Here is an 18806-nt window from a genome sequence, read left to right as displayed (position 1 = left end):
GCCCACATCGCTCTGCACAGGACATTCTCATGCAACTATACCGGGACGTTATCGAACCCGTTGAGCACCTCAGTGATGACAAGGTAGTCCTCAGCTTAGACCTCAAGGGACAAGGCTTCGATAACGTCTCACAGAAAAACTATGGGCATAATGCTTTCAGGTATCTTCGCGAATTTCTCATGGAACGGTAGACGTACCTCTGTATTCAAGACAGGGAGCATTGCGCGTGCCCCCTCTACGTGGGGAACACCACCAGGAGCGGTCCTCTCTCCTCTCCTGTTCAACCTTGCCATGACTCACCTCCCCCCATTGCTCAATGACGTCCCAGGCGTGCAGCACGCTATGTACGCTGACGACATAACGCTATGGGCAACCGAGGGATCTCTTGGCAGCATCTAGATGTGCCTGCGACAAGCAGTGTCGGTAGTAGACGACTACGCCCGTTGCTGCGGTCTCGATTGTTCACCTGCCAAATCAGAATATGTGCATCATCGCCCCAAACCAAAGGACACCGCACAAATAGAACTTTCACTGCGTGCCGGCCCTATCCCGGAACGTGATGAAATCAGAGTACTTGGGCTCTTCATTCACACACACCGCAAGATTGACGCAACCCTGCGTAAACTGCGCACGGTAGGGGATCAGGTGGGCCGTATGGTCCGCAGGGTCTCGAATAAACGGGGAAGCCTGCGGATAACGGATTATCTGCGCCTCGCCAACGCTTTCGTGACCAGCGGGATCATGTATTCGACCCCCTACCTGCGTCTGCGTAAATGCGATGAGGATACAGTCGACTGTATACTCCGCCAAATCTACAAGCATGCCCTTGACCTCCCCATCTCAACATCTAACCAACGTCTCGCAGCCCTGGGCATGACAAACACATGTGGGGAACTTAAAGGGGCTCATCTCAGCAACCAGCAGCTGCGACTTCGCACGTCGCAGGCTGGGAAAAACCTCCTACACCGTCTACACATCTCCTACAGTTACCCGGTAGAAAAGTGGACGACGATGCCTGAGGACTGGCGTGGTGCCCTGCCCAAAACATCGCTAATGGGACCCATGATGGTAGGTGTATCACGCGAGCTAACGCCCTACAGGAACGCTATAGCTCACGCACGGGGATCTTCCACATGGACGCATCCGGCCCGCATCACGGCGGGTTGTACACGACCGCTGTTGTTCAAGAAAACGTAAACTATGTAAGGGCTCATTTTTCGAGCACCCGACATCACACACGTGGAGGAAGTCACCATAGCACTCGCCGTAGCTGACCTCACATCTCGGATTATCGTTATCGACTCACGGGCTGCATGCCAAACTCTCATCCGGGGTTGCATCACTGAACGCGCAGCCGAAATTCTTAAATGATGCTACTATCTAGATCGCCCGAACCCGCGTACAATCATCTGGACCCCTGGCCATACAAGGCTAGGTGGGAATGAGGCTGCCGATGCCTCAGCCCGTGCACTAAATATCCTTCTTGCCCTCCATAGCCTGATCTTCCAGCACCCAATCCGGCTACGTCCTTCAAAGAAATCACGGCCCTGTTCAAATCGCATGGGCTCAGATTCCCACCCCCGGTATCGGGCCTAAACAACACGGACGAGCGCTGGCTCGTCCGTCTCTACACCAACGCGGTATTGTGCCCAGCAATACTCAAACACTTTAACCCGGCATTCTCCGGGGCCTGCCCACACTGCGACCATCCGTTCACCATCCTTCCACATGGTGTTGTGACCATCCCTGCACATGGTGTATGTCTGCACCTTAAACCCGGCGGTGCCGCCACACCCCTTCCCATTTCCCCATAAACCGAGAAAGCTGGGAAGCTGCCCTGCTCAGCTGCTCAACTCTGGATGATCAATGTACCCTAGTGGCCCGAGCTCGTGCTGCAGCAGAAGCCACAGGGGTCCCGGATTAGGGACCACTCCTAGACTTTTTGAGTGGCCGGGCCTTAAGGCCGTCCCCAACTCTCTCCTGTCAATAAAGTTTTTCACCAACAGCACACAGTCTTGTCGCCTGTTGCGTAGCCACCGCATCAAGTGGTCGGTGGCTGACTTCAATACATGATAGATGGAACTGAACTGAAAAGCAGTTTCCTTTGTGTTAATTCTTCACCCTTCAGTTCATTCATGCTCGGTTACACTATAGCCTAATTGCCGCTGAACGGAATTGCCATCCATTCAACGTTTGTGCCGCCGGCGAGGATTGATGGTGGGTTTTAATCGTGAAATCACGCTTCGACTCATTGGAAGCATGCTTAATTATACATAAAAACAGAGTCACTGTGGCTGTTGAGTTGCATTCAGCGTTGTAGTTTCGCTTAGCAATTTACGGCACGAAGACGGTCAGCCGGCTGGTTTTATTGGAGTCCAACAAGGTTTGTGGCCGGCTGGCTAGCTGGTGTTTCGTGTTACTCTAAATTACAACGCACACCGGGACAAAAAATATCAAGCACTGTCCTCTTCTTTCCTGTCCCCTGTGTGCGCTGCAATTCACAACACATTATTGTAGTCACCGGCAATGAATTCCGTCACACTGCAAAGATTCGCTGTCGTCACTGGCGCGGCTGTCGTTCGCAAGCTAAATTCAGAAAGAGTCCTCTCCCGCTCTTGTCCCCTGGTCTTGGGAGCCACGCTCACAGACGTCAGGCGACAGCGCTCATTATCTCTCAAGTCTCTCCCTTTATAACCAACCGCCACCGACAACAACCGCACGTGACGTCACTGCACTAACCATTTAAAACTAACATGCCGACGATGACGAGGCCGCCTTTGATGAAGATAGGTCGTCCTATCGAAACGTTGGCCAGCCTTTCTGAGGCACCTTATCCCTGTTTATAAACTTTATACCACAGTGTGCTATTCCATCTGTCCGCCCCTTTCTTGATTTTGGACTGCCTATATTAGAGAAGTCATAGACTGCACTAAGTGAAGAAAAATTTGGCCGCAGCTCTTACCGCCTACGGAGACCACTTAAAAGCGCTTCCGGGAAATAAAGACACCGAGAAAAAATTTAATACGAGAGAAATGCGCACAGTTAGGATTTCGAAGTGATGTGTCCAAATTTGCAAGCAATCGCCTGCCATGTTCATGTGATCGAGTCGTAGCTGCAGGACGCTGACTGTGGTGTCGCAACCTTCACTCGCCTGAGCATAAACACGGCGACTGCATTTCGCTGCCACCATTGCTCGCTTATATAGGCTGAACCAAATGGAAGTGAAATGAAAGAAAATCACAGGTAAGGGCCCCAAGACTTTATTTCTATTCCTCCTCAACTCTTCCCGATGAATCGCAATGTTTTCAAATCCACAACAGTAATCAGCCGCAAGAGGCGATAGAACACAGTTGCGAAGCCAGTTGCGAATGTTTGCACGAAAGCTTCACTAACGGGCGATCTTTGTCTGCAACTGGAAAGTCCTTATTACAAAAGGCTTGAGAATATTGTTCCGAAGTGCTCTGAATCTAAATTCGAAATGCAATGTTAGGAATACCGCTCTTTTCGACTCGGAAATTCCAGTGCGGGACAAGTCACAGCATTAACAATATAACATGCCTTTTATTGAAATCTACCCAAAAGTGACATCTTTAATTAGTTAAAAGTAAACGATATCACTTAAACATATTGCTCTTTTGAATAATATTTGTCTTTATTGCGTAAAATGGCACAACACAAAGCGTTATCAGTGTTTTTTTATTCATAGTTTTGTAGTACAATGCACGCCGTGATAGTGTGATAATGCTTTGAACTTGACCAGGTGTTATTAAATTAAAGCAGAGAGGCAGGTTGAAGAGCCAAGAGTGTATCGCACTGAAAGTCCAGAAGTATTTTTTCTCAATGATGGTAAATCGGTAGTCCTAAAACATTAGGTGGAACACGGAACATTGGAAACCGCTTAGGCATTCGTCAGGACCGCGTGTATGTGGTCCCGTACAGTCTTGACCCTGATTTCACTCGGGACCGCTGCATGCACTATAGATCTCCGCCATGCGGAGCATTGGGACAAAAGCCGTATAGTCCTGGGCGACTGTTGTCACTCGCCTTTGTGATAAGCCGCCTGCCAAATGTCCGCCAGGCAGACGGCCGAATGAAACCTGTAGAAGAGCATGAGTGGGATTGTAGCGTGCCCAATAAAGGACCAGAGGTCCCCGTAGACTATTTTGGCAGCAATCAAGTCGTCGATGTGCTTTTGCTGCACCGTAAACACAACCCACTGCGTGACATTCAGAATGAGCAGGAAGGTGATGATCTCCCGACCGGGTTTGCGGTAGCGCAGCACGTGCGAGTTGCTGCACCTTCGGAGCCCGTCGACAAGCACCGGTGTCTGGATGATGATCTGCACCAGCGCCACCACCCGAAGCACAATTCGGAAGGTGTCCGACAAATGAAGTTCCGCCATTATGCACAATATGGCGTGAATGAAGAAAAAAGGAAGCGGAATAAAAAGCAAGAAATTGTCCAGGAATGTCACGGGGTGTGCATTTTGGTCCAACTGAATCACTTTGAAATAGGCCACGATGCTCGCCAGCAGTCCCAAAGCTGTGAGAATGCCTTCCTGGCAGTTGTAGATGGTTCCACCAACTACCCTGAAGTTTTCTCCCTGGAGCACCACGAAGAAGATGATGACGGTGATTATGGACGTGAGGAGGACGAGAATTCCGGAGAAGAGGCCCTTGTTGGCCGCGTGGCAGTCTGCGCTTATGACCACGTTGCTCTCGTAAGTTATCTCGTGGTTGCCCTCCGGCCCGTCGATCTTCTGTTCCAGGTGGTGCGACTTGGAGTGCAGGTGGATGTTGCCAATGTTCTGCCACACGATGAACCACACTCCTGCCAATATAATACTGAACTCGATGGTGCACGGGTAGAGGTAAGCCGCCGAGCTGAACGTTGGGCTGTAAGGTCCCTTGCAACCGCCGGTCGTGGTTTCATGTGGGTGAGAGGCTGCATGAAGAACATTGTACAACGGGCTATTAGGTAGATGAGTCTTGGCGACAAAACATTTCAAATAAATGGTGCAATAGGTAGGCTTGGCATCTGGCACGTGCCCTTATGGCAGTGCACTTAATTCAAATAATATTCTAGCACGTGAAAATAAATGGCGCGAGTTGCTGTGTGCATCAGTGTTTTTAGTACAGCTTTAGCCTAAGTGAGATCAAATATAAAAGAACATGGAAATCTGTAGAAAGAAAACAATGCTGAGGATTGCGAGCATCCATCCATTTCAGACGTATCAAAAGCTTCTTACAAGGCCGCTACACTCTAAAAGAAGGGAGCGAGAATCGAGCAACTGGCTCTGTTCCTCCTTCTGGCCAGCGAGTTCCTCCTCTGAGCAAGTTTCACGCACCACGCCCTCTTGCGGAAATCGTAAGCGGAGGAGCTGAACGGGACCCGAAACGAGTCACACGGTTGCGCCGTGATGTCGTGTTCCGCATCGTGATTTCATCGGCTGTGATCTATCGGTCTACGAGCACCATGGGCTGCACGGGCTCTACTTAAAAGTGATCTTTGACAAGTATAGCATGTAGGTGCGTCGAGGGCAGGTAGCTTCGGGTGCACTTCTCACCGCTTAGTTCGCGTCGAGGCGAGAGGCAGCACAAAGGTCAATTCGCTCGCTGCTGCTGCCGCTCTTCCCCACGCCGATGTTTTGACAGTTAGTGTCAGCGCTCATCGAGCGAGCGTGCTAATGTTTGCTTGTGCAAGCGTTACATCATGACTGTAAATTTAGTTAGTAAACGAGTGTTTACGAGTTTATAGAGCAGATATACGATACTGTATTTACTTCCTATAGCAGTAAACTAATTTACAATCACAAGCGATGCTTCCTCTTTCGGGGAAATTGCAAGTTTCTTAAATGACTGTTGGAAATGTGCTGAAATGTCGTCGCCATTGTGCCTTATAGTTAGTTGCATTGTTTTCTTCAGTGACTACAATCATGGTGCCTAACTATACCGAAGTAAATATTGCTGCTGCAAATGTATGCGACTGTGTTGCAGTGTTAGATATTCGATTGGATATTCGATACTTGCTATTGGTATTCGATTAATAATAATGAAGTGATATTTACGCACCTCTGTCTTTTAATAAGCGCTCAGTTATTGTCGCGTTCAGTAAGCGGTAACAGTAATCAATCACATTTTCAAAAGAAGTATTTGTGACTGTGATCGATTACTTATCTTCCATGATGCGTACAAGTCTGGTGTGTAGTAGAGCCATTCGGAGGAACAAATGAACCCAGTCTAATCCATGAATAATACGGCCCAACGATTCCCTCTAGCCGTGGCCCAGACATGCAAATTCTGAAATGCGCATTCCCATTACTTTCCATCGAAAGTTCATTTTAGCGTGCTCTGGCATTGCCTTAGTACCCTGAGTGCCCGAAATATTATCTCAGACAGGAAGTTTGCCGCCGCGAGTATCAAATAGGCCTGACTAATGTGCTTGTGGAAACCACCATATTTGCGCGCTCCGAGGAACTTCCTTGGCAGAGGCACACAAACTGCCACGGCGCAGAAGTAGCGCGTCCTACCTGATAGGTATGTATGCGATTGAAGCAAGAAAAAAAAATAGTTATAGAAGCAATTATAGACAGAATAAAACATTCTCCTGCGTAAATAAAGCTCCAGTTTGCTTGTTCAGAAGTCAAGTGCTATATATATATATATTTCGAAGGATTCGCAACTATGCCTTCAGTTATATGATGTTGCCTGTTGCTTTTATATACCTTGTAATAATTTTGCGCGTGCCTAGAATTAGCCATATATTATGAAGACACCGCACATGATTAACCTAGTTGAACATTCGCGCTCGTCGGTCTCATTTCTCGTTTTGTGTGTCGATGCAGAGTGGTTGACTAGCGTGCGAGATGTTCTTCGCTACTAAATAAGACAAAGTATTAGGCTTCTCTTTCGTTCACTAATTCTGTCTCGACTGCACTAACGTTTGCAGCAATGCTTTGTCAAGTACAAACCCAAAAACGAAAGTGCAAAAGGTCTAAATATGTATTTAGAAGCAGAAAATCTCCAAAGTTTAAGCCGAAAAATAACATATAACCTAAAGTAGCTTTTGTTTTTAAATTTGTTTCTGCATACTATAAAAAGCAAAGGTCCAATGATTCCAAACGATTACCACTGTCGCATGGCAAGAGACTTCTTGCGGGCTACACATAGCTCAAATACATTTCCTCACTCAAGCCATCACTTGTCACAGTGCCAAAGAAAAGCAAGTTCTTAGATCACCGCACTTTAAAAAAAGTACTGAAGAATGCTGATATCTGTGTCTTAGTCACTTCCCTTACAGAAGCGTTTACCTGCAGAAACACCGGGTGAACACTCTTTATACATTTAGCAAACGCTATTTACTTCAGTTATTGTAGTACTCATAGCAGCTTCGCAGTATGACCCAATGGGTGGCATTGTACCGTTTGATAAGTTTCCGTGGTGGTCGTCGCTGTGATGGTGAGCATGGCTGCTCATTGCGTCGTCGACTATAGTGCTGAACCATGTGTGAAGCGACGTCGCTATTAGGTGCATCACGCCAAATCTGGCCACTTCCTTAAATCTGTTGATGACAATCTGTAGGGAAAAAAAGAAAGCCTTGGTTGTACACATTCTGCGGCGGCATCTAGTGCATCTACACGACAATAGGACTTGCATTATATATATATATATATATATATATATATATATATATATATATATATATATATATATATATATATATATGTATATATATATATATGTATATATATATATATATATATATGTGTGTATATATATGTATATGTATGTATATGTATGTATATATATGTATATGTATGTATATATATGTATATGTATGTATATATATGTATATGTATATATGTATATGTATATATATATATATATATATGTATATATATGTATATGTATGTATATGTATGTATATATATGTATATATGTACATGTATATATATATATATATATGTATATATATATATATATATATATATATATATATATATGTATATATATATATATATATATATATATATATATATATATATATATATATATATATATATATATATATGAACATATATATATATATATATATGTTATATATATATATATATATGTTATATATATATATATATATATAACATATATATATATGTTATATATATATATGTATATATATATATATATATATTATATATATGTTATATATATATAACATATATATATAACATATATATATATGTTATATATATATATATATATATATATATATATACATATATATATATATATATATATATATATATATATATATATATATATATATATATATATATATATATATATATATATATATATATATGTAGATATGTACACTCTAAGAACAGTTTACACCCTTTGGCTTGCCCCTTCTGCCACACAAAAATAATCGTCATCTGCCTTGATGCGTTTCCTTTCTTTATCGCTGCAAGCCCGGAACTTTCCAGTGACGAACGGCACGCGCGTTATCAGAAGAGGCACTCCAAAGGGTGTAGACTGTGCTATGCTGATAACGCGCGTGCCGTTCGTTACTGGAAAGTTCCGGGCTCGCATCGATAAAGAAAGGAAACGCATCAAGGCAGATGACGATTATTTTTGTGTGGCAGAAGGGGCAAGCCAAAGGGTGGAAACTGTTCTTAGAGTGTATATATATATATATATATATATATATATATATATATATATATATATATATATATATATATATATGTATATGTGTGTGTGTGTGTGTGTGTGTGTGTGTGTGTGTGTGTGTGTGTGTGGTCTCCCACGTAACTTCAGCCAAACTAATAATATGCAAATGCCACGCAGCTGGACAGAACCAGCGCAATGTTGCTTTTGGAGATACTCAGATTTTTTTCATTACGCCTTATTACATAATTAGTCCTAATTATTTAACTTCTCAAATATTATAAATAGATGAAAAGTGTAGAGCAACATGAAAAAATTGCCGGCTCTCCTATAATCGAGAGCAAATGTAAGCATGAAATAGCAACCGTTAAAGCAGATTGGTTGGAGAGGAAACAAGCCACAATCTCAAAATGGGTACAGTGCATGCTCACAACGGCACGTACCACCACACCACACGGCACCACGCCATACAGTGCATTGGTCCATATGCACTGTTGCGGCTAGGGTTGGCATTCAGGGCAAGAACAACACTAAGCCCCTCAATCGCTACCTCGGATTGTAAGGATAAAGGAAAAAGGAGTAAGTCAACAGTCTCAGTTCACATCAGGAACCTATTGCGCACTCTAGAAAATTCTCCGTATTTAATACCGTCGTGTTCCCTAGGCAAGTAGACTAGGGAATCTGAAGACTGTCCAGCAGCAAATCAGAACCGCTGACTCCGTTGCGATATCACGCCCATGCACGCAACAGTCCGCAGAAATCCGTCTCCGAAGCGCGATGGCACGGAATATGCGGCAGTTGTAGCAACCTGCGAATCCAAGGTCACCGTGGTTGTTCGGTAGCATTGGATGCCTCTCCCCCCTTCATCCTTAGTTCAGGCTCTCAGGTAAAGCTGGGGTTGGTGGCCTTTTGTGTACCCGTCAACAGTCGGTGTCCACGCTGCGTTGACATCTGTATAGGCGTTGATGGATGGGTGGTGGTTTGCGTCGGGGAAAACGTCTAATTAGCTGCGAATCCCAGGTGGCCTTCGTTGTTCGGTAGCATTGGATGGGGCCCCCCTTGATAATTAGTTCAGGATGTGAGGTAATGGTGAGGTGGTGGCCTTTTGTGGTGTTGAGACGGAAGAAACACCTCCGCCACGAAGAGATTCAACCTGAGGATGACCAGGTGTCAGGTTGCGCCAAGTGTCGATGTTCAATCGCGGGCTCGGAGATTGTTCTAGAAGTTATGGATGACGTTACGCGGCCGCTCGGGGGCTCAGCCCTCACTTCGTTGTGTCCAGTTCCCTGGGAATACACAGCCACACACTCGTTGGCGTGCCCGAGCGACACACCTGCCGGACGCTATGATCCCCGTATCGCTTTGCAATGCTCGACCCCTCTCTCTGCCTTTCTCATTTCTAGACGTGATCAGCTCTCGGCAAGACAGAAATAGGTTGCCTATCTAAATATCACTGATAGAAGTTCGTGCAAACACGTTCCTGAAAAAATACTCTGAGCTCGTTGCCCCGGCCCAGCCCATATGCATTCTCATTCCGGTGAAATGCGACCATCTCATCCGTCTCCCATTCCTTTCCGACACTTGCTCCAGCCATGCAAGGGGGCAGTGGTCACTCTGGACCGTGAATTTAGTGCCTTGAATATCGCATCCTAGCTTTTTAATTGGCCAATCCATGCAAAAACGCTTTCTCTGAGGTGCTAAACACCTCATCTGGCGATGTCAGTTTTCGACTGTGGTACCGCACAGGATGCGCTTCACAACTTTCGTTAAATCTGGGCAAGGATGACACCTTGGCGACGATTGCTGTTGTCACACCAGAGAATGCATTTTCTTCAGAAGTCTGGCACGACAAGCAGAAGTCGTGAAGAGAAAGGGTGGCGAAACAGGCTTGTTGGTTGGTCATCATTCAAATGTATCTGTATAGCGCAAAAAAACAAGGACACAAGAAGCACTTGTCTCCGTCTTCATTTCTTGTGTCCTTGCTTTGTTGCGCTATACAGATACCTTTCAACGTGAAGACAAAGCTTCCTTCTCCAAGCAATCAACCTTTTTCGAATAAGCTCCGCTATTCTCCACTTTCGTGCGACTGACGCACTAGCCTTTCCTTTCTCTGGCCCACAAACCACCCGCAGTAATACAAAAAGAAAAGAAAACATGCTGCGTAAAATACGCGCTTGACATTACACGAAGATTCGAGCTTATTTCTAATTTCTAGCACGCACGCTCTAAGTGATACTGAAACGCTGTCATGTGATCAATACACGTGCGAGACACACACGAACGCTTTGCATCTTTGTGTCCGAGCATGACGCGCCTCACAGGGACAGTATTAGCATTTTCTAAACTGTGCGGTTAACAACGGCTCCGCTAAATAACGCGTCTTTCTTCCAAAGCAAAAAAAAAAAAAATAAAAATAAATAAAAAACTCTCGTGGCCACTTATGAAAACTGAAGTGCTGCTCAAGCGTGCCCTACAGGTTTCTAACACATAACCTAGATTTGGTGGTGCAAGAACCTCTAAAAATATATATGAAGCCTATCTCGTAAAAAAAGAACAACATATCGAAAGAACAAAGTCTCCAAAATTTAGGCGTGCGAAGACAGTCTACTTAAGAATATTCTTGAGTTCATAAAGCCAACAATTTAAAAAAAGTTCGAAGCTTGCTTATCATAATGTTTTCTCGATGTCAAACGTCTAACATGACTCTAAAAAATAAAGAAACAAAGAAACTGTGGTATCCAGAATACCTGTATCGCTGTTATTCATTCTGAACAGCCTACGGCTGCGTCAGCTCTTTGAGCCGTACTCGAGCCGAACGCTGTCTGAAAGTTCCTGTCAAACTTGTCAAGCAGGGAACACAAAGGGCACGTATGCCATTCCCCTCACTGCAGAGCCCCGACACCTTTCGCACTATCCACCTGCCTCTTTGGCATTGCCCTCAGTATGCACTGCTTGGCATGACAACTTCGCGTCGCCTGACCGCCGCGCTCTGCCGTGTCGTACAGGCTACACCTCGAAAAGAAATAAACGAGGGTGAACATAATTGCCCCCGGGCTTTTGTCCTCCTCCGCGCCGAACGTCGCTTTCTTTTCAACCTCGTCAGACGACTAGCACGCGCTCTGACTCGAGACCTACCAACCGACACGCGCGCCTTTCTAAATCTTTCTTTGCGCCACCCCACAGGAGTTAGTGGCTTTAGATTTACTCGGTCGCGTTATCTTCTCTGCCGCACTTTTGAATTTGCTACGCCAATTTCTCATGGCAGTGTTTCTGTTCCTCAGTTCTGAGCGCCTTTTCTTTACGTTGGCAACTCCTCAGCCTGACCAACTTCCTGAATATCTGTCCGGGAAGCCAGAAAGATTTCCTCCTCCGGCTTAACTATGCCTCCGGAGCTAGCTGTGTCCTCCTTTTTCTTTGTACAGAGTCATCATCAACATCATCATCCTGGCTACGCCCACTGCAGGGCAAAGGCCTCTTCCACACTTCTCATTCTACCCCGGTTCTGTACTAATTGTGGCCATGTTGTCCCAGCAAATTTATTAATCTCATCCGCCCACCTATCTTTCTGTCGCCGCCTGCTACGCTTCCCTTCCCTTGGAATCCAGTCCGTAACCCTTAATGACCATCGGTTATCTTCCCTCCTCATTACATGTCCTGCCCATGCCCATTTATTTTACTTGATTTCATCTAAGATGTCATTATCTCGCGTAGGTTCCCCTCAACCAATTTGCTCTTTTCTTATCCCTTAACGTTACACCCATCATTCTTCTTTCCATAGTTTATTGCGTCGCCCTCAATTTAAGCAGAACCCTTTTCGTAAGCCTCGAGGTTTCTGTACGGTGCGTGAGTACTGGCAAGACACAAATGTTATACATTTTTCTGTTGAGCGATAATGGCAACCTGCTGTTCATAATCTGAGAATGTCTGCCAAATGCACGCTAGCCCGTTCTTATTCTTCTGAGTATTTCAGCCTCATGATCCGGATCCGCGGTCACTTCCTGTCATAAGTAGATGCATTCCTTTACCACTTCGAGTGCCTCGCTACCTATCGTAAACTGCTGTTCTCTTCCGAGACCGTTATACACTGGTTCAGTTTTCTGCAGATTAATTTTTAGACCCACCCTTCTGCTTTGCCTCCCCAGGTCAGTGAGCATGCATTGCGATGGCTCCCTTGAGCTCCTAAGCAAAGAAAAAATATCATCAGCGAATCGCGAGTTACTAAGGTGTTCTCCATTAACTTTTATCCCCAATTCTTCCCGATCCAGGTCTCTGAAAACTTCCAGTAAACACGCTGTGAATATTGGAGAGATCGTATCTCCCTACCTGACGCCTTTCTTTATTGGGATTTTTCTGCTTTCTTTATGGAGGACTACGGTGGCTGTGGAGCCGCTATAGATATCTTTCAGCATTTTTAAATACGGCTCGTCTACACCCTGATTCCGTAATACCATCATGACTGCTGAGGTTTCGACTGAATCAAACGCTTTCTCGTAATCAATGAAAGCTATATATAAGGGTTGGTTATATTCCACACATTTCTCTATCACCTGGCTGATAGAGTGAATATGGTCTATTCTTGAGTGGCCTTTACGAAATCCTGCCTGGTCCTTTGGTTGACAGACGTCTAAGGTGTTACTGATTCTATTGGTGATAACCTTAGTAAATACTTAAGATTAAGATTATGTTAGCGTTCTTTCAAGATTCCGGTACGCGCTCGTGGTCATGAAGCATTGCGTATACAGGGTGGCCATTTGTTATAGAACAATCTGCCCAGCATCATTCAACAAATCTGCTGTTAGCTGATCCCCCCCCCCCAGCTGCCTTCCCCCTTCGCATTGATCCCAAGGCTTTCTTTTCTTTTTCCGGCGTTACTTATGGGATGCCAAATTTCTCTAGACTATTCCCTTTTCCATTATCGTCGTGGGTGCCACTGGTACTGTATTAACCTCTATAGAGCTCCTCAGTTACTTGAACTATCTCATCCATATTAGTAATGATATTGCCGGCTTTGTCTCTTAACGCACACATCTGGATTTTTGCCTATTCCTAGTTTCTTCTTTACTGCTTTTAGGCTTCCTCCGTTCCTGAGAGCATGCTCAATTCTGTCCATATTATACTTCCTTATGTCAGCTATCTTATGTTTGTTGATTAACTTGGAAAGTTCTGCCAGTTCTATTCTAGCTGTAGGGTTAGGGGCTTTCATACATTGGCGGTTCTTGATCAGATCTTTCGTATCCTGCGATAGCTTACTGGTATCCTGTCTAACGGTGCTACCACCGACTTCTATTTCACACTGCTTAATGATGCCCATAAGATTGTTGTTCATTGTTTCAACACTAAGGCGCTGTTTCTTAGTTAAAGCCGAATACCTGTTTTGTAGCTTGATCCAGAATTCCGCTATTTCCTCTTTTACTGCTAACTCATCGGTCGGCTTCTTATGTACCAGTCTTATCCGTTTCCACCTCAAGTCCAAGCTAATTTGAGATCTTGCCAACCTATGGTCACTGTAGCGCATCTTGCCGAGTACGTCCACATCTTGTTGATGCCATTGTTAGCGCAGAGTATGAGGTCTATTTCATTTCTAGTCTCGCCATTCGGGCTCCTCAACGTCCATTTTTCGTTATTCCGCTTGCGGAAGAAGGTATTCATGATCGGCAAATAATTCTGTTCTGCAAACTCTACTAATAAATCTCCCCTGCTATTCCTAGAACCTATGCCATATTCGCCCACTGATTTGTCTCCAACCTGCTTCTTGCCTACCCTGGCGTTGAAGTCGTGCATCAATAGAGTGTATTTTGTTTTGACTTTACCCATCGCCGATTCCACGTCTTCATAGAAGCTTTCCAATCGGTGGTCATCGTGTCTGGATGTAGGCGCGTAGACCTGTACGACTTTCAATTTGTACGTTCTATTAGGATTCACAGCAAGACCTGCCACCCTCTCTTTAATGCTATAGAATATTCCTGTATATTACCAGGTATATCCTTGTTAATCAGGAATCCGACTCCTAGTTCTGGTCTCTCCGCTAAGCCCCGGTAGCTCTGGACGTGCCCGCTTTTTAGCACTGTATATGCTTTATTTGTCCTCCTAACCTCCCTGAGCCCTATTATATCCCATTCTATGCCCGCTAATTCCTCCAATAGCACTGCTAGACTCGCCTCAGTAGACAACGTTGTAGCGTAAAACATTGCCAGATTCAGATTCCAATGGCAGCCTGTCCGGATTCAGAGATTCTTAGCTTCGTCTGCTGCGTGATAGGCCTGTTCGCCGCGGTGGTCAGTTGCTTTGCAGCTGCTGGGCACGGAGGGCCGGGGTTTGATTGTTGTATTCATATGGGAGGTTGTGGCGTCCAAGTTTGCACCAGGGTGGCCAATCCTGCTCTAGTGAGGGAGTGCGTTACCAGTTCTGGTCACCGGGATCAGGCCGGACTCCAGGCCTGTTTATACGATTAGGTCAACACGCGGATTTCTTTTTTTTTTAATCTGGTTGAAAATTGCGTGGCACCGGGATTATAACCATGGCCCTTCTCCACGCGAGGCGGATGCTCTACCTCTCCGCCATCGCTGCACTCTCAACTTCCTCAACCTATGGTTAATCTCCATACAGAGCTCTGCTGGCAAGAGCAACAGCGTCTCTTTCTTTAACACTGTAGTGTCCATGCTTTTCGAGAGCCGACTACAACTTCCCCTGTATTGACCGCACTTCCAGTACCGATCAACTGCAGCCCATTGCCGGATAGAATCTTGTCCTTATCGTCCGGCAAAACGTACTCGCTCAAGCACTCACCCAAATTCGAGCTTGCGAAGGCCGTGCTTCCCGGAGCCACGTACCCAGGTCCGCCGTTCCCAGATCATGCAACTGCCTTCTGTTGCTCTACTTTCCAGATTCTTCGAGTCGTCCAAGACTCCACGTTGTTACTGCGACGGTTGTGTTTCCCTGAGCCACTAAGAGGAGGTCTGCTGATTCCGGATCCGCAGAAGCCGCTCTTCCATCCATAGTTTCCCTCGATCTTGCGAAGTTCGTGTCTCCCGGAGTCACGTACACACGACCACTGAACCCAGATCGTGAGGACTGCCTTCGTCATCTCATCGCTGTCAACCGGTTTGTTGCGGATAGGCTTGGCACTCAGGGCAAGGAATCCACCATGCACGACCAATGCTACGTTAGGTTGTAAGAATGAAGGAAAAAGGGTTTATTAGCTGAGTTACACAGCTCTAGTTACGGAAGCCCACTCCATGCAAGAGCAAGTTAAACGCCTCAGTTCAAATCAGGGCTCTCTGTCGACTGCTCGAAAAGTATCCGCTTTAATACCATTGTCTTCTCTAGGCTAGTCGACTAGGGAATCTGAAGACTGTCCAGCAGCAAATCACAATCGTCGACTCCGCTGCGATACCACGCCTATGCTCGCAACACTCCGCAGTAAATCCGCATCCGAAGCCCGATGGTATGAATATGCGGCATGATCGCCGTTGTTGTTTGCTAAAATTGGATGGTGCCTCCCTCTCATCCTTAGTTCAGGCTGTCAGGTAATGGTGGGGTGTGTGGGGATTTTTCGGGCCTGTCTAGAGTCGGTGTCCACGCTGCGTTGACCTCAGGATAAGATCTGATGGATGGGTGGGTGTTTGCTATGTGGCAAACGTCCAATTAACGCCTTTGTGATGTTGAGACGTAACGGCACGCTGTCCATCTAGAATAAAACCGGCTGAAGGCGGCAAGACATGCAGCGAAAGCCGCCAGGAAGACTGACCACTTTCTAGCTAGAACAAAAAAAGCGCCTGAAGGAGGCGTGACGCAGCCTGGCGCCGTCTCTCAGCGCAACCCAAAAGCTGCGCCGCGGAACTCAGGGACTGCTAGCGTTCAAAAGAGCACAGGCAACCCTGTCTCAGCGCTAAAAGATGACTTTGAAGTCTATGGTGCCCTGTATCTTTCTTTTCAACGTCGCTATTGCAAATGACAAACAAAATTTCAGCGTACTAGAAGTTACAGCTTGAGTGATATCGTGAACAAACATTATCAAGAACTTGGGAGCAATATTTTTTGACCTATTTAGGCAGTAACTACGGTATGTCGTGCCATCCTATACAAATGGTTGGGGGCCAGAGACTACATTTTTCTTACGTCTTCACTAAAATGAGGGGCTCGATTTTGTTAATGTGAATATTAGCCAACAGACAATGAAGCCAAAAAAAGCATCGGAGAAATTCGCTGTAATTGAAATCGAAATGTTGAAAATAAAGATAATAGGGTCTCTTAAGATCTTTCTTAAGAGGTGAACGGCGAAAGCCTACTCTTTCTCCTGTTATCATTCGCCTCTTTTTCAGCCTCTTCTATTTCTCTTCTTTCTTTTAGTCATTACTGTTCACTACTAAGCATATTTCAGCTATGGTATAATCAGTTATGGTCACTAGAAGCCGTCGTTAGACATGCTGGTCATATCTTAGTCGTTAGTAGTCATTACTAGTCATTACTAAGCATCTTTAGTCATTTCTAATGAATTTTAGACGTTACAAGCTATCATTCGACTAGTCATTACAAGTCATTTCTGTCATAATTAGTAATTACTGGTCATTACTAAGCATTTTTATTCATTTATAATCATTTGTAGTCATTGCAATTCGTCGTTAGACATATTGGTCATTTAATAGTCATTAGTAGTTATTACAAGTCATTTCAGTAATTATTCGTAATTACTGGTCGTTACTAAGCATTTTTGCTCATTTCTAATCAATTGTAGTCGTTAGAAGTTGTCCTTAGACATATTGGTCATTTCATAGTCATTACTAGTCATTACGAACCATTTCAGCCATTAGTCATTACTGCTCACTAGCAAACATTTTTAGTCATTTCTAATCAATTGTGTTCATTACAAGCCATCGTTAGACATGTTGGTCATCTTGAAGTCATCAGTAGTCATTACAAATAATTTCAGTCATTATCAGTAATTACTGGTCACTACTAAGTATTTTTAGTCATCTCTAATCAATTGTAGTCGTTACAATTCATTACAGTCATTAGTAGATATTACAAGTCATTTCAGTCGCTATTAGTCATTACTGGTCGTTACTAAGCATCTTTAGTCATTTATAATGAATTATAGTCGCTACAAGTTGTCATTAGACACACTGGTCATTTCATAGTCATTACAAGTCTTTTCAGTCATTATTAGTCACTACTGCTCCTATAGTAAACATCTTTGGTCATTTGTAATCGATTGTGGCTATTACAAGCAGTAGCTGGTCACTTTGTAGTCATTAGTAGTCATTACAAGTCATTAGTGTTCTTGATAAGTCATTACTAGTCATAATTAACCTCTAACAATCTCTACAACGTTATCATTTGCTAACTTTATCTATCACTCACTTTTCATTCTTTAATCTGTCTTCATATGGCGTGATGACGTGGAGGCTTACTAAAAGGTGTTCTACTTAAATTCAGGACGACGCATCGAGCTATTGAAAAAAGAATGATGGGTGAAACGTTAAAGGTATAATAACAGAGCAGAGTGGGTAAGGGAACAAACGCGAGTCAATGAAATCTTAGTTGAAATCAAGAAATGGACATCGGAAGGGCATCTGATGAGGAGGGAAGGCAACTGATGGGCAATAAGGGTTCCGGGCTGGATTCCAGGAGAAGCGTAGCAGGGACGGCAGAAAGTGAGGCGGACGGATGAGATTAAGAATTTGCAGGGACAACATGGCCACAATTAGAACATGACCGGGATAGTTGAAGAAGTATGGGAGAGGCCTCTGCCCTGCAGTGGGCGTAGCCAGGCTGGTGCTGATGATGATGACTTCCCTCATCATCATGACTGGATGTTGGAGCGGAGGCTTGTACTACCCTTAATCAATACTTCTTATTAAGTTCGATTACGGCTATAGCTACCCTCCCATTAATGCTGTAGAATACGTCATTGTTTCCCGCTATGTGCTTATGGATTAGGAATCCTACCCCGTATTGTTTCTTATTTAGGAGACCTCCATAGCAATTGACATGTCTTTTATTCAGCAATGTATAAGCCTCAACAGTTCTGATCTCAATAACGCCGATGATATAATCGGATATAATCTCCGTTGTATACATGTGAATGCCATTCGATGTGAATGACATGAAATCTTCCCGTGTGACAGGGGTATTAGT

The 18806-nt window shown here is 44.7% G+C and overlaps 2 protein-coding genes across 12 annotated transcripts in view; one reads left to right on the top strand and one right to left on the bottom strand.

Annotated features, from left to right (window-relative positions):
• The window catches only part of LOC135919931 (transient-receptor-potential-like protein), a 397285-nt gene that overhangs the window by 120106 nt on the left and 258373 nt on the right, over positions 1-18806 (top strand). The gene's annotated exons all lie outside the window — the stretch shown is intronic.
• Positions 3634-18806, bottom strand: part of LOC135919933 (proton channel OtopLc-like) — a 153234-nt gene continuing 138061 nt past the window's right edge. For all 4 annotated transcript variants that reach the window (XM_065453952.2, XM_065453951.2, XM_065453954.2 and 1 more), the window contains 2 exons: positions 7421-7574; positions 3634-4944 (listed from right to left, as the gene is read on the bottom strand). In XM_065453952.2, coding sequence (XP_065310024.1) covers positions 4037-4944; positions 7421-7574 — 1062 coding nt within the window. In that variant the 3' untranslated portion in view covers positions 3634-4036. The remainder of the gene's footprint in view (positions 4945-7420; positions 7575-18806) is intronic.

The sequence above is a fragment of the Dermacentor albipictus genome, chromosome 3, assembly GCF_038994185.2.
Source record: "Dermacentor albipictus isolate Rhodes 1998 colony chromosome 3, USDA_Dalb.pri_finalv2, whole genome shotgun sequence".
Lineage (NCBI taxonomy): Eukaryota > Metazoa > Arthropoda > Arachnida > Ixodida > Ixodidae > Dermacentor > Dermacentor albipictus.
This window is presented reverse-complemented; position numbering and strand designations above follow the sequence as displayed.